The sequence below is a fragment of the Macrobrachium rosenbergii genome, chromosome 50 (assembly GCF_040412425.1).
Source record: "Macrobrachium rosenbergii isolate ZJJX-2024 chromosome 50, ASM4041242v1, whole genome shotgun sequence".
NCBI classification, from domain to species: domain Eukaryota; kingdom Metazoa; phylum Arthropoda; class Malacostraca; order Decapoda; family Palaemonidae; genus Macrobrachium; species Macrobrachium rosenbergii.
The window spans coordinates 4,813,631-4,841,088 of NC_089790.1; the positions used below are offsets into that span (position 1 = coordinate 4,813,631).

Here is a 27,458-nt window from a genome sequence, read left to right on the forward strand (position 1 = left end):
GAAATTTCATACTAAAAATTTATACTATCCTTTATTCTTGGGAAACTTCCATGGAATTTGTAGTTGCAGCATTCTTAGATTTTTTGCCTTTTTTCTTGTCGACAGGTTTCTTGAGGCCCTTCATTTTGCGTGTTTGCAACCTCTTCAAGTCTTGTTTGGTCATGTGCACTCTGCCAAGTTTGCTGCCAAACACATCCTTACTATGATTTTTCACAGTCTTTTTCTGCAAAGAAAAGACAAATGAATAACATTATATGGCAACGAAATGGCATTCTTTGACTACTTTAACAATAATTACAAAGCAACTTTAAACAACACAATCATTAACATAAAGCTGGCACATGCCAGTGGTAAACAAACTTGTAAATTATTTAAGAAACATGGGACACTCAATTAACTTTAAACTTGTTTAGATAGCGAGCATTTACGGTTGCAGATGCTACTTTGTTGGCTTACATTTAAAAATGATACACTGACAAAATGAATAAATAATCATGACCTGTTACAACAAACTCTCCAGTATTATGGAACGGTACTAGTAGTTTTAACTATATTAAAATCACCACTGAAATCTGTACTTGGTATAATGTACAGTATATTGATGTATGGCCATAAAAACTAGTTCCCATGTAGCGCAACAAAAAAAATGGGAGATTTCTACAACCCTGAAATATTTAGTATAGGAAAATGAATTTGTGTAAAGTAATATAAATGATTACTACAGCCTACATACAATGTGGTATTCACATAAAATGAGGGAATGCCTTATGCAAACTTGAGTAGTCTAGCTGCAATATTGTTCACACCAAACACATCTCATGTAAACCGATGAAGAACAAGCCACATATACAACTTGGATCCAACTGATAATGGGGGACACAATACAAGTGTGATCATAAGATATCGGGACTGTTGCTATAGTAAAGGAACTAAAATACGCAGAATGAGGCCACTTGGCACAGTTTGACCCTGACCTCCAAATGTGCAAGCACTGACTGTGCCCTGACTCCAAATGTGCAAGCACTAACTGTGTCCTGACCTCCAAATGTGCAAGCACTAAGTTTTTAACATCCTTGCTCACTTCTGCTCTTCACAGCAGTGCCTGGGAGGAATGTGTGTAATGTGTGGTCATCGTATTGACTATGATGGAGAAAGATGAGTAGAGAATCTGCATGAAATTTTGCCAAAAGCTTGGTGATACCTGCACATAGACCTATGCAAAGTTGCAAAAAGTGTATGAGCTGCACGAGTGTATGAGTGGTTCAGACGTTTTCAAGACGGCCAACAACATGTCAATAGTGACGAACATTCTGGGAGACCTGCAACCAGCAGAACTGAGAGAAACATCGTAGTTGTGCGTGCAGCTGTGAGGGGAAATCATTGACTCACCATCTGTGAGTTATTGGAGGATGTGCAGATTAGTTGCAGTTCAGTTCAGCCCATTCTCACTGAAAATTTGGGTATGAGACACTTCTGCCAAGTTTGTGCCAAAACTGCTTTCAGCTGACTAAAAAGAAACTGGTTTCAGTTGCACAAGACCTCCTTGATTGTGTCAAGAACGATGAAAACATTTTGAAAACAGTTGTAACGGGTGATGAGTCTTGGGTCTATGGCTATGACCCGAAACCAAGGCTCAGTCTTCACAAAGGAAATCCCCAACCTCTCCCAAGACTGAAGAAAGTACAAATGAGTAGAAGCAATGTGAAGACACTGTTGACCTTTTCTTCAATTACAAGGGAAATGTTCATCATGAACATGCTCCACCTGGTCAGACTGTAAACAAGGAGTACTACTGTGACATGTTGTGGCATTTGCGGGATGCTATTCATCGGAAAAGGCCAGAACTGTATGTCTGGTGAGTGGCAATTGCACCATGACAATGCACCTGCCCATTCAGCACAGCTTGTGCAGCAGTTTTTGGCCAAGCACAACATACCCCAGGTCTGACAGCCACCGTATTCCCCAGATCTCACCCCTTGTGACTTTTTCCTCTTTCCAAAAATCAATCCCACTTGAAAGGAAGAAGATTCTAGGACATCAAGGAGATCCAAGTGAATGCAACAAGGCAGCTGCTGATTATCCCAGAAAGCGAGTTCCAGGAATGTTTCCATCAATGGAAACATCACTGGATAAAGTGTGTCCCTTCCGAAGGGGACTACTTTAAAGGAAATTAAATGCTAAAATGGTACGTGTTGTAGTTTTCTTTTTATAGCACCAGTCCTGATACTTTATGGTCAAACCTCGAATGCACTGGAGTTTTAAATCTTCCTCAAAATTTTCTACTGGACGTCAAAAGCAGTGTCTCTAAAGGGACACTGTGACTCAGTAACAAGGTATAGTACAGTGAAAATACAGGCAAGTTATTCATCAACAAGAAACTTTTTGATCAGAGAAATTTATAAACAATCACTTGTTACCTTTACCAATTGCAGCCAACAACTGAGTCAACAAATATCAATATAAAACTTCCTCCAGTAACAGAACTACCTCCTCCTTGGACCATGCATACCTGTACACACTTGTACACTTCAAATATTTATCTAAAACTGTGCATACATCCCAGACCATCATAATTAACATGAAGCAGAACATGGTTCACACTGTGCAATATACAGTTCTAATGGGTTCCAATCTTTATCAGGAGTGCTATTTACAGCCATGTCACCTAAGTCAAAACATCAATTTTCCTTGTCTAACAATGCATCTATTTTATCAGGAGCAGGGATTTGGCACTGTTTCAGCATTTATTCCAGCTTGGTGTGATTTATTGAAGACATATTTGATCTGCTGGACAAGAGAATCTTAACAGTAAACCTCAATGGTTTCTGTATCCAGGTGGCACTAGTGATGTAATCTGCAGTGTCCTTTTGGCCCCTTCTGTACTGCTTTCTGCCTTTGAATTTTCATTCTTTCCCTACTGTCTCTTTTTTTTTTTTTTTTTTTTTTTTTTTCCATACCAGTGCAACTTTAACTTCACCTTGCTTCTATCTCTACTTTATTTAAGAACAAATCCTTATGACTCTTGATATGTGACTCAGTGTTCTTGTTAAAGTTGTTTAATGACACCATATAATGACAGTTCAAGGCCACAAGGAGAGAGAAAAAAAACCACAACAGGTCGAAAGATTATTCTTCTTGTATGGGAGGGAGGATGGGCAGTAAAGGAGTTACACAATGCCAATCCTAAATCCAGTATATGGAAAAATTCAATAAAATTTACAACATACAATGGAATTTGTACAAGTAACAGCTAGTTATAATGAAACTATTATTCTGCATTGCTATAAGTTTAGCTTTTATTACTGGTATTAAGACATTTTTTTACCTTATTTTCAAGATACATATTCATTTGAGCTCTGTGCATTCAAGTATGAATTTCAGATTCTCAATTCCACCATGTCTGGTCACTTATGAATGGGACAGCTGGTATGCCATTATTTCAATTGTATCTTCAGGATATGTGTGGATCAATAAAAATCCATCTAAGCTGAATCATGTTTTACCATTTCCCTTTCTAGGATGATGAGAGGCAAGTCAACAGTCTCAGTTTATAAACATCCTTGATAACTGCTTCTTACCATTCAAAAATGATACTGTACTTAGGTATACATGCTCACCAAGTGGGTACACCATTAAAAACATCAAACGTAACTATCAACCCAAGCCTATTTGGCTGTCCATTTAACAATTCACAATAAAAAGTAACTAACAGAAAAGTACGTCACCTAATACAATAACAGGAGATACTGTATAGGATATTGGAACACATACCTTTAACTGCTTAGGTTGTCTGCAAGCTCTTTTCATCAGATCGTCAGAAGCATATCTACTTCTTCTCAGCAAAAGTGTCATAGAGGGTCCTATCTCTTCTAATTCAACTCTTGGTATTTTAGTACCAGATTTCTTTAACAATATTCTGTAATGTAAAATTTTTAAAATCAATTGTCTTACACTTATACACAGCACATCACAAGAGCATGTACAACAATGCATACAAAATATTCATACTTTACTGAATGTTCTTGTAAAGTGAGAACTCAAAATGCAAAAATCTTATGCAATTCATGCATCTTAACATATCACACACACCTGTCTCCAAGAGTAAGGCAGAAAAGGATGCATACCCAAATAGGTGGGACTTCGTCAAAAATGTGACCCCATATTTACATGGTACAACCACTAGGTGGCAACATAGCAACATTACTGCACTGAGGTTAGAAACTCCACTAAAGCTTCTATCTTACAATGCAAGTAATTAGCATCAAAATCTCAGTGAATTGGAAAAGGATTAACCAAATTCTCCATCTCTTCCCTATTAGTTTTATAAAAGCCAGGCACTGAAAATCCCCTTTGTTCTGATGGGAATATAAACCTCTGCTTTCATAAATGAGGTTACTTGCGCAGGATGTGCTTAACTACAGTATATGAAAGCATAGGAAAAATACAAATTACTTTTAAAATGTAATATTCCATCTAAATTTGCACTCTTTAACATGAGACAATATGTAACATTCAGTACATAATGTTGCATTTATATCTACACCCAACCCACAGTACCACATGGACACTTTTCAGAGTGAACATTCTATGCTACATTCCTGATACCCTAACAATTTCTAATTTTAAATCATCTTCCACTCTTGCATCTTTTAACACAACCAAAATCTCTTCTATTGATTCTGCTCTTAATAACAAATCATAGGCATACAGAATGTCATTAATGGGGCTTTCTTTTCTGCACTCTTTTGTAGCTTCCTCAGATACTAACTACATAATCAAAAACTCTGCATGAATTTAAAAACTTAAGGACATATACTAGATATCATATTTGTAACCAAACTTTTTGACAAAATCTGTAACTTACTTTGGACAAGTTTTATACCAACAAACTGAGACATCAAAAACATGGTTACAGTGTACAGCACCAAGGTAGGTACATGGTCCATAGGAAACTCCGACACTGACACCTAGTTTATTTATTTGTTCAAGATTGCAATCTAAGCTACCATATGAACTAAATACAGCTTCTAAGATTACAACACTTGTAAAAAGATCAAAAGACTTTCAGATAATCTCCAAATGTTAACTTGCCATATATAATCCAAATTACTGTCAAATATAGAATATAGAAGGAGTGGCGTAACATGCTACAGCATTTAACTTTTACACATTAGCTAATTCTGAAAATAAGCCTAGCTCCAGATACCTATACTTTACAAGAGGTCCTTTCAATCACCCACTATATTATTCCCCTCTCTAAAGGTGATGATAGTTTAATGAAAAGCAAAAATTTTGAGTTATTTTTAATTATCCTTAACGAAAAGAATATGAAAACTTACTTGTAACTTCTGATAAGAACATTTCCTTCAATTGCAGTGAACAGCAGAGCATGTTCAAATCCTTGCAGTCTTACATCTGTTGCTTCCACTCCTCGAAAGAAATCAATCAGAAAATTTTTCAGCTTTTTATATTCATCAATGTCTTCAAAGTCAGTACCACAAAACACCATACATGGCTTTGTTCCTGAAGATATCTTTGCATTCTTGAAATCTGATAGCCCTTTGTAATTCATAATACCCAATTCCACCATATCTAGCAGATGGCTGTCAAACATTCGACCTGAAAAGAAATTAATCAGAACATATTATCATAATTAAGTACACTCCTCATTTAACAGTTTTAACTCCCAAAGGTCTTAGGTAATAAATGACCATAAAACTTTAAAAATTTAACTACACTGAACAAACAAAGAGTTAAATAAACAACTAACTTTTTTTCAATTATTTGTTTGCAAATGCCTGTACTGTACAGCATTTGATATATACACTTTATTTTAAACTGGAATTTCTAATAGACAGTATTTAATTTTAACTCTTGCTCTGATTCTCATCATTCAAGCACTAGGTCATGTGGGTTATGCATCAAATACCCAAGGGTCATATGAAATAAAGAAATTCATAATCCAGCCCTGAGTTTATTCTGTTTCAATTTGTTATAACCATGCCATTTTCTAAAGATGATTGGTTTTAGAGTTAATAATCATTTATGTGCTTTAGTGAACTGCACCAAGAATGTACAGTTTTAGTTATAAGTTTTTTTATGAACAAAGGCAGGTGGCCTTGAACATCACTGTTAAACAGCATTTTCAATAAAACATGCCAAATTAGTATCAGGTATCACACTGGACTTTAATTAGTTGCTTAACATTTTTAATTTTCACTGATCTATTCCTTCTTAACATGTACTGTACAGTATTATATTATAATTGTACTTACCCATTATCAAGTTGTCTGGTCTCTTCTTTGTGTGTGTTGCAACTGCAAAAAGAGAGTAATCATACTTCTGTGACAACCGTTCAATTGGTAGAATGTCCTCAAATGGCAGAAAAGGGCTCTTCTTCGTTAAGAGATGTGAATTTGGTTTCTTGAAGGAGTGCTAGAAAACAAAGAAACATCTTAGGTTCAAAGAGAATTTGATTATGGAGTATGTATATAACTAAAATACACATATCTACTGTAGCCACACCCTACAGCTAAGCCAAGAGTTCTGGTCTGACCAGGCATCAGATCTCTATATGGACTAAAATAGACATGTTAACATGAAACATGAGTTGTGCACCTGTTCAAAATTCTTTTATCCCACTCAGTTTCTATTATGTAGTAATTAACCCATTTCTTTTATTAAACTATAGTACAATACAGTATTTTTCTTATATCCCAGTGAAGTTATGGAAAATGATGAAATTAATATAAACAAAATAAAGCAAGAAATATGTTATTAATTTTTTAAGGACATAATGAGCTAATATTATCCTTCCTTACCTTAATCATGTATAAAACTACCTAAGAACTTTAGAGAACCTCACTCAAGGTATCTCATAGGTACACCTATCCCTATTCACAGATACTAATTTTATCTTAGTCTCTCACAGCCTACGTCATGTTATTTATTAGATTATTTAACTATATACCCCAAAAAACTTACATTCTCTAGATTATTATGTCTGTATTTTATCTATAATACACAATGTAAAATGTATATGTTTACTTACAATATCTTTCAAACATTGTCTGCTTGTCTCACTGGTTTTCTGTCCATGGAGCAGCATGCACTGTTTGGTGTTCTCAATTATCTTAGGTTCACGTTTCTCCTGCGCCCTTTTACCCTTCCCCGTTTTGGGTTTGCTGAAATGATGAAATTAGAATGGAATTACTATAACTTGATTACTGTAATGCCTTAGTATTTCTATTTTCCAAAGCAGAAAACTTATATGAATACAAGTAAAAAGATATGACTAATCATTCTTGCCAGTAGCAATAACAAAATCAATTCCAATGCTAAGACATGACTCATTCAGGCCCTGATATGGAAGTTGAATTAACATAAAATAATGACAGCACAAAGTAAAACTTTACAAAGTACCTTCCCTAACACCAAATATGTGACAAAGTTTATACACACACACACATGTACTATACATGTGTACTTAGATTTTGAACACAAAATAAGAACACAGAGATATGTTTGAAGAGATGAGAACAGCACAGTTTTAAAAAAAGTCAAATCACCCTGATAAAATTGACAATAGTAACAATGCCAGACAAAAACTTGAGGATATTTTAATTAGAAGCTATGAGATTTCTAACATTTATTAAACCAGTATTAAATTAAATTCCTGATTAATATTGTCAAGAATAATTTAACAATATTAGTAGTTTGAAGGTAATTCTATGATTTTCACTTACACTCGATTCGCCTGAATCACTTCTTTTTGTTACATTAAAATGCCTATTGAGAGACACCTGCTTTTTATTTTTTAGCACTGTAAAAGTAACTCATCCCCATATCAAGAAACAAACTGGCGCCGCATTCAGCTTCTACACCCTTTGGATTGTTTGTTTAAACAACTTCCTTGTGAAAAGTTATTTGATCTCCCTCACCATTTCTTACTTGCATTCTTTATTTATTAATTATTTGCAAAATCCTGAAGTTCACTGGATTTTAATTTTAAATTTTGCCACTTGCCAACAGTAAGTTGATGTGTTGTGGCATAATTAATATCCTTCTTGCACTCGAGATCTGAGTGTAAAAAACACATCGACAATCATACATGCAAGAGGGATTGTTTTCATACCTGCCGGACACTGATTTCTCTCTCTCTCTCATACATGTGCACAAACACACAATCTGACACACACACACACACACACTATATATATATTGCTTTGATTATCCTTGCAAAATGTGAATAAAATTGATTTTGTTATCAACCTTTGCCTACTGCAACCATTTCGGTTTTCTCAAGGGGATCCCGTCTCTCCTCCCTCAATCCCTGCCGGTCGTGCACCATTTTCCACCAAACAGCTTGTAAATTGAATTTTTAGCTTGTACGGGGAAACAATATTTTTCGGAAAATTTTACTTCGTACAATGAAAAGACGAATATTGAATCATTCGTATGCCAAGGAACCACAAAATGTTCTTCAGTAAATCTTTACTTCAATACCATACCACAACCACACCCACGAGCGCTATATTAAGTAACAGCCCCAGTGAATGGTATAACATTAACAGAATTCGGTAAATATCTCAGTAACAGTAAATAGGCAATAGGCCTATGGGGTATTACCTTAGAAATTGTCTTTTCCTATAATAATTTGGTTGCTTATCAAGAATTTACCGTTATTTTTTGTCGGTTGGCTGTAATTAACCTCAGAACTTCCTAGAAAGCTATCGCACATGCGAAGTGTTACAAGGGAACATTTAGTAAAAAGTAGAGTTTCCTTCACCGGGGGGTCCTGGGGGAGGAGCCCGCCTGGATAAGTAACATGGCCTACTAGGTTAGGTTAAGTTAGGGGTAATTCTAAGCCGTAGTTCCACAGTGAGCTAGACTATGGCAACTGACATTTTCTAATGTTATTTTACTTGCTTTACAAGAATTTAAAGTAATATTTTGTCAGCCCCCCACCCCCTTCCATAGCTAATACGGCAAAATTGTAACCAGTAAACACCCCTAGGGTACATTAGGCTGGTACTTTTAGAAATGTTTACTGGTTGCAATTTAGCCGTATCAGCTATGGAGGGGGTGGGGGCTCTGACGCGGAATACTGGCTTAGATCATGTAATACCAGTTTAGAATTACGACCCATTGTAAAGCAAGTAAAATAACTTCAAATAGGTCTGAGGAATTACAGTTTAGAATTTAGATTAGGTTAGGTACGTTAGATTAGTATGGTTCCTTTTATAACAGATTCACTTCTTGGACATATGGCTCCCTAATGACTTGCAAATATGGAAACGTTCCAGAAGACCAACATGACAGTCAGATTTTCTCCCAGTGTATTTCCCAGCCCAAAAACCCCGAGTTACCACAGGGTACCCAAAATTGTTGGGTAGAGTCGTATGTTAATAACAGTTGCCCGACAATAAACACCACCATCTAGGCTACTTCATCGGCAACACTAAAAGTACAGGAAAAATCAATTTCCAGGGTAATAATTCGTGCCGAGTTATGTAGAAATAGCTTTAGGTTAGCTGCAAAAATTAATTACGGCTTAGGGTAGCTGTTTGGTTAGCTTACGCAATATAGCGTAAGCTACGTCAGGAAAATATGGGATAAGCCCACCGTACCTTCATTAGCTTAAAGCTTTCAAATTTCCAGAAATTCGTATCCTACTTACATTACTTTCTGAGAGACTGTCATAACTGTGTTATCCAAGTATCACTTAACAGAAAAATAACACTTAAACGTCGCCTTATTGTTAAATAGTTTTGCGAATGTGGAAGCGAGGACGCAGCGCAGAGGCCGACGTGCGGTAACGTGCTAAGTAGTAGTAGTTGAAATGGGGCCTGTTCTGTGAAACGGCTCCTCGCTTGTTCTTGTTTGCTTTTGATTGTGTTTAATTTTATTTTCTCTTTGCTACCAAATACTTTTGACAAATTGTTCATAGTATCAATTTCTTCTCTAGACAGAGCTGTGAAAAGTAAGTTTCATTCATTTACCTTTCGCCTGCTTTTTGTCTCAATTTTCCATCATTTAATTCTTATTCTTTAATATGCTCAATTTTGCTTGGATTTAGGCCCACACACTTTCATTTGTATTAGCCAAGATGTTTTATTGTTTTCGTACTAGTTTAACATTATCTCACAGGGGACGACTATTCATATTACTGTTGAGAATATGATTAAAATAAAACAAGTTGTCCTTATCCCTTAATTGGTTGCGTGAAGACCCTATTTTACATGTTGGGGGAGACCATGGTGTACATCTGGTATTTTCAGTATATAGGTTTATGAACTTGGTTTATAACTTTGACATTGCTAGTCCCTTCTTATACAGCTTTCTCATCATTACTTTGCTACAACATTTGCTTATCACTAAGTCTAAAGTGTTTGCCACCTGTTTTGACTTGATATTTGTTATCTGAAGCAATCTTTCAAATGATTAATTGTAATACTTGAGATATTTTATGCGCTTTGCTATTCTTATTTCCTCTTTGCATTGTACATCACGTTTACTGCACCAATCGTTGAATGCTAATATATTCCTTTATCCTGTATTTGTATTCAAGGAACATCACAATAAAACAGTATTTCTCAAGTACTTTCATGGTTCTAGTTTTTCCTCCAAAGAACAAATTAGGAGTAGTCCATCATTTACGTTGAACAATGCCGCTACTACCCTTACAGATTCTTCTTTTTTTTTTTATCATACTTTTGTCTCTTACTGTCTTTTTAATCAAGTATGTTACTAATGGGAATAATGTAGTTGAACCAGTATTACGTATTTCTACAAGAAGCTATGCCCACAAACCTGTACACCTATGAAAAAAGTAAAATCGCAAGAAATTTTTATCTTTTTCTTATCCAGAGTTTTAGTTCTCACTGCCAGGTATGAGACTGTCCACCCGACTGCAAAAATTATTCAGAAAATCTAATTAAATCTGTAGAGTTATGTGAATGTTTAAGAATAATAAAAAAATTACTTTAGATTTGAAATAACTAACTCTAAGGCTATATAATGCTTTAGACAATTAAAAAGAGGGAGTTGGAGTGGTTGGACAGCAACATGAAAGAGAGGATGTGGGAATGATGGTGAAGTAAAAGGCTAGAAAAAGTGGGTGGGTGCAGCCAGGGGTTGAAGGGATGCTAAAAACAACCTTCAGTAATTCCCAAGTGCACCACATGAGGTTGAACTGAAGGCACTATGCCTCTACAGTGTTTACCTATGAAAAGACAAGAAAAAACTATGCTTCAGCCCACACAGAAAGGACTTAGAAACAGATAACTGGAGTCTACAAGTCCCCATCACATACAGTGTGCCTTTGCATAGTCTGAGCTAGCATTGAAAGTACTGGTTAGACTATTTACAACCAGCTTAAGGTAATAACATACGCTAATATCTCTATTCATATTACCATAAATGAATCTGCATTAACTACAAAGTGCTCTCTAGTACCTGGCTCCTTACAAGTTGTGCAGGAGCCAGAGTCTGCACTGGCATAAGGCCAGTTCAGTCTCTAGCAACAACACTGTACATGATACTAATGAGATTGTTTTCCACCACCAGTTGGCTGGACAACCTCTCTCCTAAGCATTTAAATCATGGGAAAGAGCACAACTTGTCATCACCTGCCAAACTGACTTTGCTATCAGTCCTAAGGGTAACCGACTCAAAGTCAACAATTTGTAGGCTGGCATAACTTTCAGAGATCATACATTTTGCCCTGAGAAATTCACATGGTGTATTACCAGTTCTTTTACAGTCTTTGTAAAGCACAGTCATGTTGTGTAAATAGTCGAGTACTGTATTCTATAATCTCATCTCAGAATTCAATTTATCCTAGAGCATACTACCATGTGGCTCAGGACTTGCTTCTCTCACAGGAAAAATGATTAAAAAAGAAAGTAATTACTCACAAAATTGAGTGTGATAACTAAAAATAATTTAAACAATTTCAGCAGTAAAGATGATAGTGCGACAAATTCTTGAATGCCTCAATGGATGGGTAGGCAACAACTCTAACCAGTTCACTAAAGAAAATTTAATGACAGCATTTCAAATCCAGATAAGCCTCAGAAGACCTATAAAATTTGAGCCCTACCAATAACATCTGATGCTTAACATCCATAGATACTCTTGGTTTACCATGTTAGTTGGAATGACATGTTCCTATATTTAGTTTTAATGTTCATATGAACTAAGATATACCTGAATGTACCTCAGACACAAACTGTTATCAGTGTTTGTTATGCACCATACTGATAAAAACATTCCCACGGTGAAGAAGACTCCCAATTTTCATAAGGGAACTTGTTGTATCACCAGTTGTTTATAGCAATAAACTTTCTCACACCCAAAATCCTGGCTATCTCATTTACCTTTCCCATTCAGAAGTCTTCCATTTAATTGAAAGGAGAGACAAGTGAAGATGTGGTTGAATTTATTGCTGATTCTTCTTATCTCCATCTCTCAGGTGTGTGTACATAAATTAGAATGATTTTTATTTGAAAATATTTTGATGGCATTGAACAAAGTAAATCATAACTATATATACATGTTACTTCAGTGATATAGTTGACTTCAATAACACTATTACAGTATTCACATTTAAAAAAAGAATACATTATTGTACAAGTCACAATGGCATCATTGTTTACCATTTAGCTTTACGATCCTAAATTAATAACTGCAATTGTTAAACGTAAAAACTCTATACTTACATAAAGAACTTTTCTTATTCACTTGTATCTTCATCATTTTACAGACTATATGAATTATAAACCTTTAAAAATTTATGAATTTATAAGTACAGTAATTAAATTTAATCTTTCCCTTAGCATGTGAATGGACAAGGTGAAGAATGCCCATGCACTTTCCGTGAAGCTGACAAACTCTTTCCTGGAGGAGATGGAAGTCGCTGGGACTGTGAATATGTTGAACATGGGTTGACTAGTGTACCAAAGGCATGTTGGGCTCTACATCCAGATGTTACTCAGGTATGAATGGGCAAAGAAACTCCCTGTGGGTCTCAATATTCCTCTTACCTTATAAAGGCCATCCATACTGTAACTTCAAAGAACAAGAATATGTACTTATTTAATGAACTTGTACACAAGGCATTTGCTAACGTTCAAACCACAAAGGGTTACGGGAATGCTGCAATTTTCTAGGCATTCTACTAGGGTGAAGACATGTGAAGACATGTTGCCAGTGGCCTGAAGTGAAGAGGCTCGTATCAAACACTTTTGCTTCCCTTCACATGTCTTCTTCCAGTAGTTTCCACCTTTTTTTAAACACTCCTTGACTTATTCAATGTTTTTGTGCCCTTTTCTTTGAATTCATTATTACACTTGTAATATTAATGCCAACAGTAATTACAGCGATGATATAAATTTGAAACTGACTTAATATCGTTACATATTATACTACTACCATCTTAATTACTCCGTACAGAAAATTTGTCATTTTATTCACATAAAAAACACTACATGTGCATCAGAAAAATAAGTCATGCAAATTTAAGGCCTGAAGATAGTAAAGAAAGGTAACATGAACAACAACTAAGTGCTGTATAAACTTCAATATACATGCATGACCATTTCATAAATAATTCAAGATGAACATGCGATTAAAGGAAAAATATTATAGTTAGTGAAGACAATAATCAACTTTGGTTATTCTAAAGAAAATATACTATCATTGTTGAAATGAAAATGACAAGATTAGCAGTAAACACTACTAGTCTCATTTACGAAACATGGGCATTTCATCTTTACATTCTCCTACTTGGAAACAAAGTTATCTAAAAATTACCTTAGAATTTCAGTAAATGCCTCATAAACTATTCATAGTTTTGCAATTTGCAGATATTCTTAGACTACAATGAAATTGATCAGTTGGAACCCGACAGTTTTGCTGGGTTAACTAACTTGCAGGTCCTTTCTCTTCGTGAAAATAAAATACAGATATTGGACAACGGGATTCTCTCAGGTAAGAAATCTTAATGAATCCAAGTTGCTGTTAGTGTGCTGTCATTGAGGTTACATAAGACTCCATCAAGATAGCTAACATTTTACTGATACCTGTCACTTTCATTGTTCTATTCAAATTAAGGAATACCAACACCTTTTGTTGTGTGCCAGATCTGCTGTGTTTTAGATTGTCTCCTGGAGAAAAATGTACACTTTGCAAAGCTTTTACTGAATGTGATTAAAAAAACTCTTGAAGTCTTGAAGTCACTAGAGATATATTCCAAAAATTTCATTCCAGCTTCATATTACTATTTGCATTTAAATCATAGTTTGCATGTCTTGTTAACATTCTTATTGAATTCCTTTTGTCTTACGAGTTCAATTATTTTTTCTTATAATTGTTTGGTACTGCTATTTACTATGAAAATGAGACACTCTGAAAAATATGCTCAGTATGAAAATCATGGAATTTCTTCTCAGATAATATCAGAGATAAATCAACATTTCATTACAAGCCAAACTGACTATTTTCATAGTAAAACACTTGATTACATTCTTTGAAAGTTCATGTTATGCACCAGTCTCGTCACCCAACAAATGGCAATTGGTTCTGAAAATTTGGCATTAGTTTTGAGCTACTTCAAAATTACCAGTTTGTCACTTCTGTGAACTTGCTTAAATGTTGACAATACGTTAAAAAGATAAAATAATCATATCACAACATAAAAATAAATTCTTATGCATTAAGCATGATGCTGTAAGGGCTTTTTTATGACATTCACATGACTGTGTTGTGAAAAAACAATAGCAGTTCTGGTTTTGAAGAAATCAGAAAACTGTGGATGGTGGAAGTGTTCTATTTCAGTTATGATCAGATAACTACATGCAAGCGTTTACATCCTCACTTTCACCGCAAGTCAGGTTCTAATTATGTAGAGATTAATACAATTAGTTTTACTCCATTACTCCAGTATTGCAAATTACTAACTTTCTTTCCTTTTCTTTAAGGTTTAAAACAACTCAAATTCTTGGATCTTGCAAACAACAAATTAACAGAGCTTCCAAATGATCTCTGGGACCTTGTTGAATTAATTCACCTTGATGTATCCAATAACCAACTTGCAGATGCCCAGCACTATGAAATTCCTAAATTGGTAAGATAAATGCAAAATTATTTTAAAGATAAACTCCCAAACAACAGTCAAAAACAGTACAGCCACGTAAAAAAACAATAACAATCTGTAATAGCTCTCATACCTTCAATCAGAAGCAATGATTTACAAGGTTTCATCATAAACGTAATGGCATACCTGTATGATTGAACAAAAATATCTTTATTTTGATAAAAATTAAAATGCAACATCCTAGAGTAGCATTGCTCCCTGTTTGCTTGTTTCATTACAGACCCATTAATCACATGCTGTACCATATACATACCTATACTGTAATCATATTCCAAATATTTCAAAGTTCACCAGTCGTATGTCTTACTACATATGTACCACCTTAATCCTCAAGAATGCCTCCATCACTTTTCTCATTTTTCATGCACCTGCAGTGCTGTTGAAAGCTCTATTGACTGTTCACTGAGAGGTTTTCTGCACCTATTCACTAAAAGGTTGTCAGAGTCAGTTACTGCCTCCTCATTCTCCAACTAGTGTGCTTTGGGATGTGCACCCACCACTTCGAGAGGTTCCAGGCTTTGGACAACAAGGTTTGGTTGGTATTACAGTAACATGCAGTCAAGGAGGTACAGGACAGATTACCTGGATCCCCCAGTTGTCTGTTTGTGGTCCCATAGGAGACAAGAGGAAAGAGACTGATCTCTGATCTTAATCTGCTGAATGAATCTGTGCAACAAATTTCCCTTCGGGGGATCACCTGGGAACAAGTAAATGCTTTCACTTGCTTTGGGGAAAAAGATAGTCCTGTTTAGAACTTGTTTTTAGAAACCTGTGTTTCAGCCTTGGAACTCATCTGCATGGGTTCATCAGAACTGCAAAGAATTTGAAGATATGTGGTCAACTCAGTGGTGATGGAGACAATAGCAGTGAAACAGGAATGACATATGACCCTTGTGAGTACAAGGTGGGAGACTTCAAAGAGCCCATGGGTCTACCTGCTGAGTCAATCAGAAGCCAATGCCTGGTCCTCCCTGGTCCAAGCTTGGGTAGAGAGGGTGCTTGTGTACTGATCATGTGAAATGTTCAGTCTCTAAGACATTGTGTGATGGTACAGTACACAGATCTGTCCCTTGCTTCTGCTGATCATGGGAAACCTTTAAACTTCTAAAGCTTTAAGAATAGCTTGGATTTACCCTCTATTTTGAATACAGGTGCTATGCAGTCCCTGTCTACCTTCTTTGCTTTTTAATTAGGAGGCTTTCCTCATATACAAGATTCCTGGCTTTATAAAATAAACACTGACTAAAGGAACAATAAGGAAGTGTACAAAGCATTATCTATCCACTCTGGACATAAAACATACTAATATAGATAAAAACCCTAAGTTAAAAAGGTAAATAAATGTTTTTCATCCAGTTTCCAAGCCAACTGCTTTCACTACATTGTATGTACAAGGCAAATTAATAGTGCAAAGAAAAAAGCAAGCAGAGGTTATAGAATCCTGATTTTGAGAGTACTCTAGTGATTTAGATCACTAAATGCAAAAATAATCAGCACATTGTAAACCATTTCATTAATGAATGAAATTCCAAAATAAAATAAAGCTGTCACTCAAAACACAAGTTGTCTAATGATAAACTAACTGCCATCCAAAAATATAAATTGTGGAAATAAAAGTGATATAATTATGTCTTGGATTGAAGTCTACATTAATAGTCAATTACTTTAGGTCTCCTAAACAAGATTTCTTACTTCTTCCTAGGATTCTTAATGACAGGAAAAACTTTGATATAAACTCTTAATACAAGGAACTAGATAGGCAACTCATTTTCAAACAGCTTGCTTTTCTCACTGGATACTGCAATACTTTTCTCTATTTAATTCTGTCAGTGTAATTTCTTATTTTTCAGGTTAACCTGGAAGTACTGGACTTCCACTTAAACCACTTTCCTGCATTTCCATACAGCAGCTTAGAAACTCTACCTAATCTTCGGAAACTCCATCTGTACTGGAACATGATCACAGACCTCCCAAACCTCTCAGAAAACTTACTCTTGGAGGAAGTACTGGTGCAAGGAAATGCCATCCTTGAATTTCCAAAATACGTCTTTGGGACACTTACAAAACCTCTAACTTACCATATTGTTGTAAGTAGATTATTATTATCATTATCACACTTTAACTATATTTGTTCTTAATACAGTAATATATACATAATCTTATCCAACAAATCACAATTCCATAAAATTAATGAAAGGATAAACTACAAAATGCAATAGATTTTTACCAAGTTTCTTTAAAGGTTTAATTTCTAAGACTTGATTTATCATTGTTCATTAAAAATTGGAAAACCACATAAAACATGTTTAAGAATTGTTTTGCATTCTGGGATTGGATCAAGTGGTTTATTCATTAAATAACTGAAGGTCAAACGAGTTCAATGTATTTAAGAAGAGATCAATTTTCTCTTTCCTCCTCATTTCATAATCAAGCAATTAAGCTTAATCACCACGAGAATAAAAATATGAGATAAAAGTAGTTCTTGTGTTTAAAAATCAATTGATCTTCCTTATATCCTGTAATCAATCATTAGATTATATCTAATATAAGGTAACATTTTCTATTTAAAGGACAACCCAGCTTACGACATTTGGGGTCCAATGCTTCTTCCATTACCTGACCGCAGCCATATCAAAATGGGTTTTGATGTCACTGTTTGGGCTGAAGATGAGGCACAAGCACAGGAAATACTTGCAAAAGACTGGCTAGTGCAAGATGGCCTTTCACAAACAATTGATTTAAGTTCTCTCATTAAGATATGTGGTCAAGGAACCCCAGCCACATTAAATGGACGTGTTCCTCCATGTTAACTTTAGGAATTATTTACTAAAATGTTCATATGATACTACTTTAACCAAGATTATATGATAAATATTCATGTACTTTGATATTTCTTCAAGAAAAATTAAGGTAATGACTTTTGTTAACTTTCATAAAATGTTTATGGCCAATAAACACTGCTATTTTATCACTTGTACAATTCAAATGTTTGTTGATTGGGTACCTAGATTGCTTTTGAAGATTTTGTTCTATATGATTCGTTCTTATTACATAATAATCACTGTAAAGTATTATGTTTACTTAATGGTTCCTCATACAGTTGAGGCACTACACTGAAATACAGATGTGGATTATAAGGATCTTCAATTCATCACAATATTTTTTGACTCATGACCAGTACATGGATTAGGAGACTCTGCAAGAAGGGTGGTTCCCACTCACTACAAGTAACTAATACTGTACCTCACTGGCAATTACTTCCATTTAGAATATTGAACTTATCCATATTTTGGAGATAGCAGGCAATGATGTGTGACAGATGAATGCAATGTAAGCAAGTTTTCTCCTTTTTCTTAACCAATTCCTACATCCACTTATATCTGTAGCAGATTTTGTCTTCAGTGTGCCCTAAACAGTTCATTACATATTATAATAAGGATTTTTTCATTACCTCTTTAGCCCAAACTTTATCCTGCTCATTTAAGAACACATTCTTTGGGCTAGCCCTGTGAGATTCAAGAAATGAGACTAGCTAATCTGTTTAAACTACAGTACTTTATAACAGTAATAGTGAGGCACAATATCTACCTTCAATTTGAAAAAAATGGAAGGCACAATCAATAATATTACATTCAGATTTTCTCTTTGAATGGTGGGATATGATATGAGTCCTCCACACTCTTCTGTCTTAAGAACTTTCTGCCAGAATTCTCATCAGGTAAAGGTCATCTTCTATGCACTCCAACAGACTTTCATAATGCCACTTCTTTATCTAGTAATTTTAAGATAAATAATCAGCCCATCTCAATTTTTTTATATCTGTCTATTCTTAAGGTGCTACACCACGTTTCTTCTGCAACTTCCTTATTTGCAATGTGTTCTTCTCATGACACTCATACCATGAGTTCTAAAATTTTGTAGTCACACCTTTTCAAAATCTTCAATTTCTGTGTAAGAGCTCATGTCTCTTTTGCATAAAACTGCCCACACTTTAGACACATCCTAAGTTTTTTGCTGTTTACTAATGGGGTCCTCTTATTTGACTGTATTTTAGTAATTTCATTTCACTTCATCCACACTACTACTACTCTTTCTAACTGCTCTCTTTAATACTTGCTTCACAGTCAAATATGTCCCAAAGATAACAAAAAAGTTCTACCTCTTCTACAGCCTACCCATCCACCTCAACATGGCATTTTCCTCCCTCCCTTCTCCACCTACTCTTGGAATATTTTGGACAACAAAAATCCTTTATTCCTTTATACTTTGCAATCCTAAGCATTTATTGTGAAATCATTATGTTCGATACATAGTACTGAGTTCCCCTCACTTCACCCACAGTATCATGTGGTCACTTTTTTGTAAAAGAATCATAAAGGCCAAGCAAAAATTAGCGATAAAACATTGCCTTTTACGCACCAAAATAAGCATTTAAATATATTTACAACTATGTATGACAGTATTTCTGGAATTAACATTTATACTTAAAGACTTTCTCTACAGTAACAGTAATAATCAAATCTATGCATACTCTAACCTCCACAGGCAGTTCAAAGCTTTTCAGTTCTACAAAAACACTAGTGTACTAAGTTAACCTAATTAGGCGTACTAGTGTACTAAGTTAAAAATAGTTACCCAATAGTCTCTTTCAGGTTCACAAACAATTCCTGCACTGGAAATACCACTGTACAATAGACTGTAATGCTTCGTTAGAATTGCCACAGCTTTAGCTGTAAATAGAAGTAAATAAAATTAGAGACGTATATTTAAAAATTTATTTGTCAGTTGGATACATTCAAATGCTGACTTCTTAGAAAACTGCACCAATGGCAAGTACGATAAAAAAGCAAGAAGCATTTGAACTATTAATTTTTACAAGAAGAGAAATTCAAATAAAGATTAATTGTTTAATAAACAATATCCAGTTAAAGTCAGCTCATGAACTACTGTATCTAACTTAAACATCTTTGAAGGGTCCTATTTTCAGAACAAAAGCATTCTTTGGGGTACATACTTAAATTACATTACATAAAGGTATACAAAGAACAAAGGAAGGTTAAATTATTACTACAAGGACATATAAGCAATGTGGACACTAATATATACAGTACCTAAAATTTCATATATAAAGCATTCTTAAAAATCAGGTCAGATTACTTTCATTTCTTATTAGTATCTAACAAAGAAGAAGAATGTTATTGCTCGGCCTTATGAACAGCATGGTATGCATTCCGAATGAGGGCATACGGGAAGCAGGCCTCCAAGAGATCCATGGTCAGGAATGGAGACTGTACAACAATCTGGAAAGAAACACCCAGATATGATTGCAATAATGTCACTAGTTGTGGTTGTATCTGAGATATTTGCAGTATCTCCTATTATTCTGAAATGAATACTCCTCCTATCACCTCATCTTTCCTTGTAGAAGGATGCTGTCTAAAGTGTGCCTATACCAGTATTTTGATCAATTCAACTGATTTTTTCATTAACTTTTTATCTAATCACTTTACTATCTTTCCATATAGCTCATCTGTAAAATCTGAAGCAACATTATGCAATGTTCCCTCTATGACTAGAACCTTCCCTTAAAACTCCAGGTCCAACACCAGAATTGGATTTACAACAATCTGTAAAAATCAGAGTGGTATTCAAGTGTTCTGGTGTGTGCTTTTGAGACAGGTACCTTATCTCCTCCTCAGATTTATCATAAAAAACATTCAAAACAATTTCTGTTTGTGGCTGCATGGCCCGGGAATTGGGAAAATTTTGTACAATAACCCATCACTGCAGTAGCAAAGACTGACAATAAAAATCATGAGGTATCTCTCCCACATCAACAAGCGGTGTTTGTCTATGACAGCATAATGAAAATGAGACAGCCAAATAATTAGAACATTACTGTACAACGCTGTATAAAAAAACTCAGTAATACACTTTTTAAATATAAGAAGAGGGCCATCATAAGGTACAGAAACATAGTTTTTGAATTTTAAACTTACTTGGTGTAGCAAAATATATGTAGCATCTCGATTCTTGATGACATCTTTATCATTCTCTCTTCCCAATCGAAGGAGACTTGATGATGCTAGCTGCAAGTAATGAATGATCAAATCTTACCAGTGATAAAAAATCAGCAAAATGCATCAAGTAAGTATAATTCACAGGTTTCAGCTGGAAAATTTCATATTTGCTATGAACTGAAGGCATCTTGAACTCGGTAGGCAAACAGGGTACAGTACATTACTATGAAACTGAATAGCACAGTAACTTACAGCCAAAAATTCTTTCAACCTCTCCTCAATGTCTTGTGCTCTCCCACAGTAAGTGAATAATGCTGCAAACAGGGTATTCACAGCCTGAGCCAAACAATGGGAATTATTTGCATGTGCACCATATGCTGTTTTATAAACCTGAAAGAATTGTAAAAAAAATTATAAAATCTTCCCCAACAAAAAAATAAAATAAAAGACTATTTTTACTTCATTTCTATCAAGATAACAATGCCTCATATAATGAAATTTGTTTCATCACAGGGCATCAATTATAACTATGCCTAATATTTGAGCCCTGAATATCCCAAGCTCACTACTGTATTATTTCATCTGCAGGATACAAGGTAGTTCTCTGCACAGATACCATCTGGACTAAAGGTATGTATCCATCCTCCAACTTCCCTTTTGTGAACCTTCTGTACTGTATCGCTTTTGTTTGCTCTTCCTAGGTGTTTAATTGTTGCGGGAATCAGATCCTCAAGCATTTATCAATAAACAGTTAGTGCCAACAAATAGGCTGCAATCTTTGTTAACTGGTTTATTCTTATCTAGCTACAGCACAGCAGGAAAGAGTAAATACTTTCTTCTGCTTTTGGCCTTGTAATTTTCTGACTTTTTTTATATTTTGCACTTTCTGGATTATTTTCCTTACCTGTATTTTCTTTGCTATCTTCCAAAAATTATCAATTTATTTCAGTATTTCTAGGAAGGTGTTTAATGAAAACTGAGTTGGATGATTGATACATACCTGCAGAACATAAGTCTCGTTCAATATACTACCCTCTGTCTGGCAGAACAAATATGGGTGAACCCAAGATATTCTGGACACACAGTAGACATAAGCATGAGTTTGGTGTGAAAATACTTGATCAAAGTTGTAAAAATACAGTTTAATTCAGTTAGGTTATATCTTCAGAATCTGAGCTCACTTATGCTAAGAAAAGTTTAAAAATCAAATTTCTTACCGTACTATCCATACGAGCTAGCTTGGGAATGGATACAGCTACAAATACCATCAACAAACAAGTACTCACAAATTCTTCATCAGGGACTTCTGTTAGGGGATATGAAAGATACGATTTATAGAACCAATAATTTACCTATGCCCGAAATTAATATCTGAGGCTTAATATAAACACCTGTTTGGGCATCTTCACTATAATAATTTATGCATGGTGTTGATATTTCAAAACTACCAAAAAATATAAGACACAGCACCAACAACTTACCATTTTTGTGCGTTCTCAATACATGTACCAGTGCTGGGTCTACTTCACAAGGGTGTCCAGCAGCGGACGACATCTCATTTACCAACTGCAACACATGGCATAAAAGTGAGATATGCGAACACGCAAATAATCTTAATATGCATTGCCCAGAGCTAGTAAAAATATTTCAGCACTGTAAGAAAATTGTCTAGGTATATAACTTATTCTCTCTTTAAACAGAGAAAAACCAAAGTAAATCACAATATGACCAAAAAGCAATATGTACTCCAAAATACATTTGTTAAAACAAGATGCTATAGCAAGCCATAAGATCTTATTTATAATATTACAAAATAAACCATTTTATTCATTATATTTACAACTCAGGGCATTAAAATGAAATTAAAGAATATAAGGGAACAAATAATTATCATACTGTTTAAAACTTGGCGCAATATACACATTACAATAAAACGAAATTTAAAACAATAAGCAATTACTCTTAGTAAAAAAAAAAAAAGGCATAAAAATTAACAGAGGACCACAAGTCCAGTTTAATCAAGCATATACTTAAACACCACATAATAAATAATCAGTAAAATCACTTATGAGATCTTCATCAACAGTAAATCAAGACTGATTTATATAGTAATAAAACAAAAAGCATACGATAAAATAGATAACTTACACTTAAATTCTATAGATACTAGAAATGACAATTTTTCAAAGTGACAACTTTTCAGGAACTGTAATACTGTACACACAACACCTGTTTTTCATCTTTTGCATTTAATTACAATAATATCAAATACTTTACTTTTTTCACCTTAAAAAATGAAAAATATCAATCTTTTAGTTAGCATGTTTTACTGTGAACCAAAACTTATGGACCCACATTTGCAATATACTAAGTATGAACAATACAGATAAATATCCACAATTACCAGACAATGTCAAACATGTATCTGTTTTCATTACAATGTAATCGAAGATATTTTATGTAACACTGTCTCTGACAACTGGTACTAGCTTGTTACAAGAGTACAGACCACCCTAATTACAAACGAGTTACAATCCAGACTGCCTTTTATATGTTGAACTGTTTGTATGCTGGTTACTATACTCTTCATGCCTATTCAAGTACAGTATGATATAAAGTCAATACAATACTGTATGTTTTTTCATCCTAAAACACAGCACACTGTACATACAGTATTGTGTGCACAGAAAAGGCTCGTAAAACAAAATCTCAACTAGTGGGTGGCAAAGGGGAGCATTCTGAACACAATTTTTACTTGCGATCCCGCTCTGAATGTTCGTAAGTTGAATGTTCATAAGTAGGGTGGTGTCAGTATCGAAAAATAACAAAACTTATGGTAAACTTACCAAAGACTATAGAAGGTAAGATACGCAATACCAAGAGGTTAAACACAACAAAGTTTCCAACACTTGACACTACAGAAAGGTGTGTATTTACATATTAAGCAAATACACAGACCTATTGACAGATATCCTATTTGAACGACAGAATAATCTCTCAAATAATTAGAAAAAAAATTAATATTGTTAATCATGAGCTGCTTGACATCTTCACAGTGCCTACCCTAAATGAATTTCAAGGCCATCAATGCAATAACAAATTGAAGGTTACTTTAACTATTTCTTTAAAAAGTAATAGAAAGTTCCTCCATAAGCACAATAAATGAAAATGACAGGTAATTATGACAACTGAAAATACAACTTCAACAAAGATACAGTTGACATTAGCCTAAAATTAAAATTTCTTGAAAGATATGGGAGTGCTATCTTCACTTGTTTAAAAGCTAGCATTAAATAAAATAAAGACTGCACAAAAGGGCATGGATTATATACGGGCAGTTCCCGGTTAACGGTGGGGGTTCCATTCCCAGCCGAGCGCCACTAACCGAAAATTGCTGATAACTGAAAATCGCAGATAATTATGGTAATAAATGGCGATTACAACATTGTAAGCACCAATAACCGCTTAACGGTGGTGCTGACCGCTTATTGGTGCCGCTAACCACATATCGGCGCCGATAAACCACTTACCAACATCGATAAACTGTTTACCGACGCCAATAAATCGCTTACCAACCCCAAAAATCGCTTACTGTCGCCAAAAATCTGGTTAATGACATCATTAGCCAAGCACCATAAAACTGGATCGAAACCGGATCGCCGTTAACCGATAACGCCAATAAGCAAGGACCGCAAATAATGCTAATCAAAATATAATCTGCAATGAATATCTCACACTCACAGATAAGAATATTATTCAAGCACAAGTCTCATTTTCATATACAGTGCCTGAGCATGCGCGCTGCATAAAAACTCATGGAAAACAAATAATCTTTACTTACCCTTCCTAATGTGATACCTGGCTAACATTAACACAGACACTGTCAAGAACACCAACATCACCAGCAAAATATGAAATAAAACAAATACAAAGTCACTGCTGATATCAATCGATGAAAGTCTGTTGGTAGGTCCACGAAGTAATGGAGAGGGAAGCTTCTTCAGAGTCTATATACACAGGAGATATGTATGATGGCTGAACGGCGATGGTACAACAGTGTGGAAAGGTGGTATCTTGTGCAAATGCCTTTAGGTTACACTGACACCAAACAGTAGGAGAAAACTAAGGCTACAACTTCTTCAACAATGATGGCCCATTCAAAGAGTCAAAATTTCTTGAGCATTGTTCCTTTTTAGATGATAAAGCCCTGTTCCAGTACTGGGTTTAATCTGTTTTATTTTGTTATTACTATCAAGATCACTTCATATATTCTGCCATGAACTAGTTATAATAAGTTTTAGAGAAGTTTTATAACCACTAATAGGAATACTGTACTGTACCTACTTGTGATCTCATCACCGTAGCTGAATCTTTGGTTGGTTAACTGGCTTCTTCATTACTTTTAATATCTACATGGAACAGAATCCAAAATTTCTACATTTTTACCATTTTCATATAACTTGTGAAGTGGAGACTTAATCTGCTTTGCAAGGGTATTTTTTTAATTATAATTTTGAATGGCTTTTATATCACTTCTATTCACAGTTATTGCCTTTATTTGTATTCTTTTCCCAGAAGTGAAAACTGATATATAACATTTGGGAAAACATCCTTGAACACTTTCAAAAGTTCTATTTCAGTAGGAAACTTCATCTACCATTCTTTGCTTGAGCGTTCAGAATTGGGGTGAGATAGTCACAATAATCAATATACGAGGTTTTTCACTTGTCTTTACTATAAGTGGAACACACTTCCTACCAAATACAGGAGGTTATTCACTGCCTCCACTGTACATTTAGGGAGCACACTCCCTATAGGAGCTAATGATGTTGGCATTTACCTTGGAGAGGCTATAATACTATTTAGTGTGATGGCCTTTTTTAAATTTTCTTATTTCCAACATAAAGTACAAATTTATATGTTTTTCATCTACATCAGTTCCTTTTTTCTATTTATTTTTCCCTTACCACTCTAACATAAGCTGGTTTTCCCTCTTCTCATATGTATGTGTTCTATTCTCTGACTATTCTTTGACTTGTTCCATATTCATCACCATTCTGAATACTTGTTTGATTATAAAACAGTTTCTTTTTCTACTTAGAACCCATCATTCATAAATGCTAACATTCATTGTCTTTTCATGTTTCTATATGTTGCACTCTTGTCTGACAGATAAGTAGGTGTACAACACATGCACCACCTGAAGCCTTGGCTACCTTTTGATTGCTTGCCTCACTTTTCATGTAGACTATTAATTAGGCTGCACGATATGAGGGATGAGGAGGGATGGTTTAATTTTAAAAATCTAATTTTGTTTTATAAAGATACAGTTTGTTCCATCCATAAGCTATCACTCATACGTGACCAAAAACTGCTGAATGCTTGAGAATAGTGACTAAGACCCAAAGGATCCCGGGCAGCAATTGACAAAGGAAAGGTCAGGAATTAAAACTGATAACTTCGAGCCCTTTAGAGTGTAAAATAAGGAACTTAGGTATTTATATATGTGTTGGCTAATTCAGGAAAGCAAGGGCACCCACCATATATTATGACACACACATTTAAAGATCAGAAATGGAGCCCAAAGATCCACAGCAAAGACAAAACCTTTGACAAGACATTAAATTGTGTTTATGCTGATGGAGCTAACTCATGTATTTGTTACTGATAACCACAGTAGTTACAAACACATTTAAAGTAATGTCTAAGGTGTTCCGAGTTAATTTTACATGCAGCATATCGCCAAAACCACTAGCTGCTGGTACCCTCATCTAACCTAGCCTATGGGCTGATCTAATGGCACATTCTTGGGGACCTAACTATATAAAAAAAGGTATAAAAATTACCCAAAAATTACAAATACTAAAAAGAATAAAATGCTACAGTAATTTACTCTTTGCTTACAGTCAAGTACAGAAATCAATGCAAGAGGTCATTGCTAATGTAAACAAAATATCTATTAGTTTAATGCAAGCAGCAATACTAACAAGCCAATAACAAATTCTGGGAAAATGACAAAATATAGACAGAATATATACAGATTGGTAAATGCAACTGAATTTTATAAAAGGGCAAATTTCTCAGGATATGTGAAAAAATGTAACTATTCTATGGCCAACTGCACCACAAAACCATTGATCCAGACACACACACACACACACACACACTTGTGGCTGAAAAGTACCTGCTACAGTGGTCTTGATTAGAAGTAACACTGAAAAATACCCACCCTACTGACAGGAAATGAGATTGGGAATCCTTGACAGTGTTTATAACAACCT

General features: G+C 34.9%; 3 protein-coding genes across 6 annotated transcripts in view; 1 reads left to right on the top strand and 2 right to left on the bottom strand.

Annotated features, from left to right (window-relative positions):
- Window positions 1-18: 18 nt before the first annotated feature.
- Window positions 19-9,841, bottom strand: Non3 (Ribosome production factor 2-like protein Non3). Its single transcript, XM_067093448.1, has 6 exons — window positions 9,680-9,841; window positions 7,052-7,184; window positions 6,276-6,435; window positions 5,340-5,619; window positions 3,772-3,916; window positions 19-223 (listed from the first exon to the last, which is right to left on the bottom strand). Exons 1-6 carry the CDS (start codon window positions 9,700-9,702, stop codon window positions 32-34), a joined length of 933 nt encoding a protein of 310 aa, XP_066949549.1. The 5' UTR covers window positions 9,703-9,841; the 3' UTR covers window positions 19-31.
- A 2,499-nt stretch (window positions 9,842-12,340) lies between these two features.
- Window positions 12,341-18,229, top strand: LOC136832527 (carboxypeptidase N subunit 2-like). The gene is made up of 6 exons (XM_067093453.1): window positions 12,341-12,475; window positions 12,840-12,998; window positions 13,869-13,992; window positions 14,982-15,127; window positions 17,008-17,244; window positions 17,728-18,229. The coding sequence occupies exons 1-6, from the start codon at window positions 12,431-12,433 to the stop codon at window positions 17,965-17,967; spliced, it is 951 nt and encodes a 316-aa protein (XP_066949554.1). The 5' UTR covers window positions 12,341-12,430; the 3' UTR covers window positions 17,968-18,229.
- A 1,689-nt stretch (window positions 18,230-19,918) lies between these two features.
- Hem (Nck associated protein 1 Hem) overlaps window positions 19,919-27,458 on the bottom strand; it is a 41,500-nt gene continuing 33,960 nt past the window's right edge. For all 4 annotated transcript variants that reach the window (XM_067093451.1, XM_067093449.1, XM_067093452.1 and 1 more), the window contains 5 exons: window positions 22,659-22,743; window positions 22,395-22,483; window positions 21,430-21,567; window positions 21,157-21,246; window positions 19,919-20,457 (listed from right to left, as the gene is read on the bottom strand). In XM_067093451.1, the coding sequence (XP_066949552.1) occupies window positions 20,353-20,457; window positions 21,157-21,246; window positions 21,430-21,567; window positions 22,395-22,483; window positions 22,659-22,743 (507 nt within the window). In that variant the 3' untranslated portion in view covers window positions 19,919-20,352. The remainder of the gene's footprint in view (window positions 20,458-21,156; window positions 21,247-21,429; window positions 21,568-22,394; window positions 22,484-22,658; window positions 22,744-27,458) is intronic.

Coding starts and splice junctions, on each gene's coding strand:
- Non3 (XM_067093448.1), bottom strand. CDS start 9,702: ATGACAGTCTCTCAGAAAGTAAT. Junction 7,185..9,679: donor ACAGTCTCTCAGAAAGTAAT/GTAAGTAGGATA, acceptor TCATCATTTCAG/CAAACCCAAAACGGGGAAGG. Junction 6,436..7,051: donor GACAATGTTTGAAAGATATT/GTAAGTAAACAT, acceptor TTTGTTTTCTAG/CACTCCTTCAAGAAACCAAA.
- LOC136832527 (XM_067093453.1), top strand. CDS start 12,431: ATGTGGTTGAATTTATTGCTGATTCTTCTTATCTCCATCTCTCAG. Junction 15,128..17,007: donor ACTATGAAATTCCTAAATTG/GTAAGATAAATG, acceptor CTTATTTTTCAG/GTTAACCTGGAAGTACTGGA. Junction 17,245..17,727: donor CTCTAACTTACCATATTGTT/GTAAGTAGATTA, acceptor TTCTATTTAAAG/GACAACCCAGCTTACGACAT.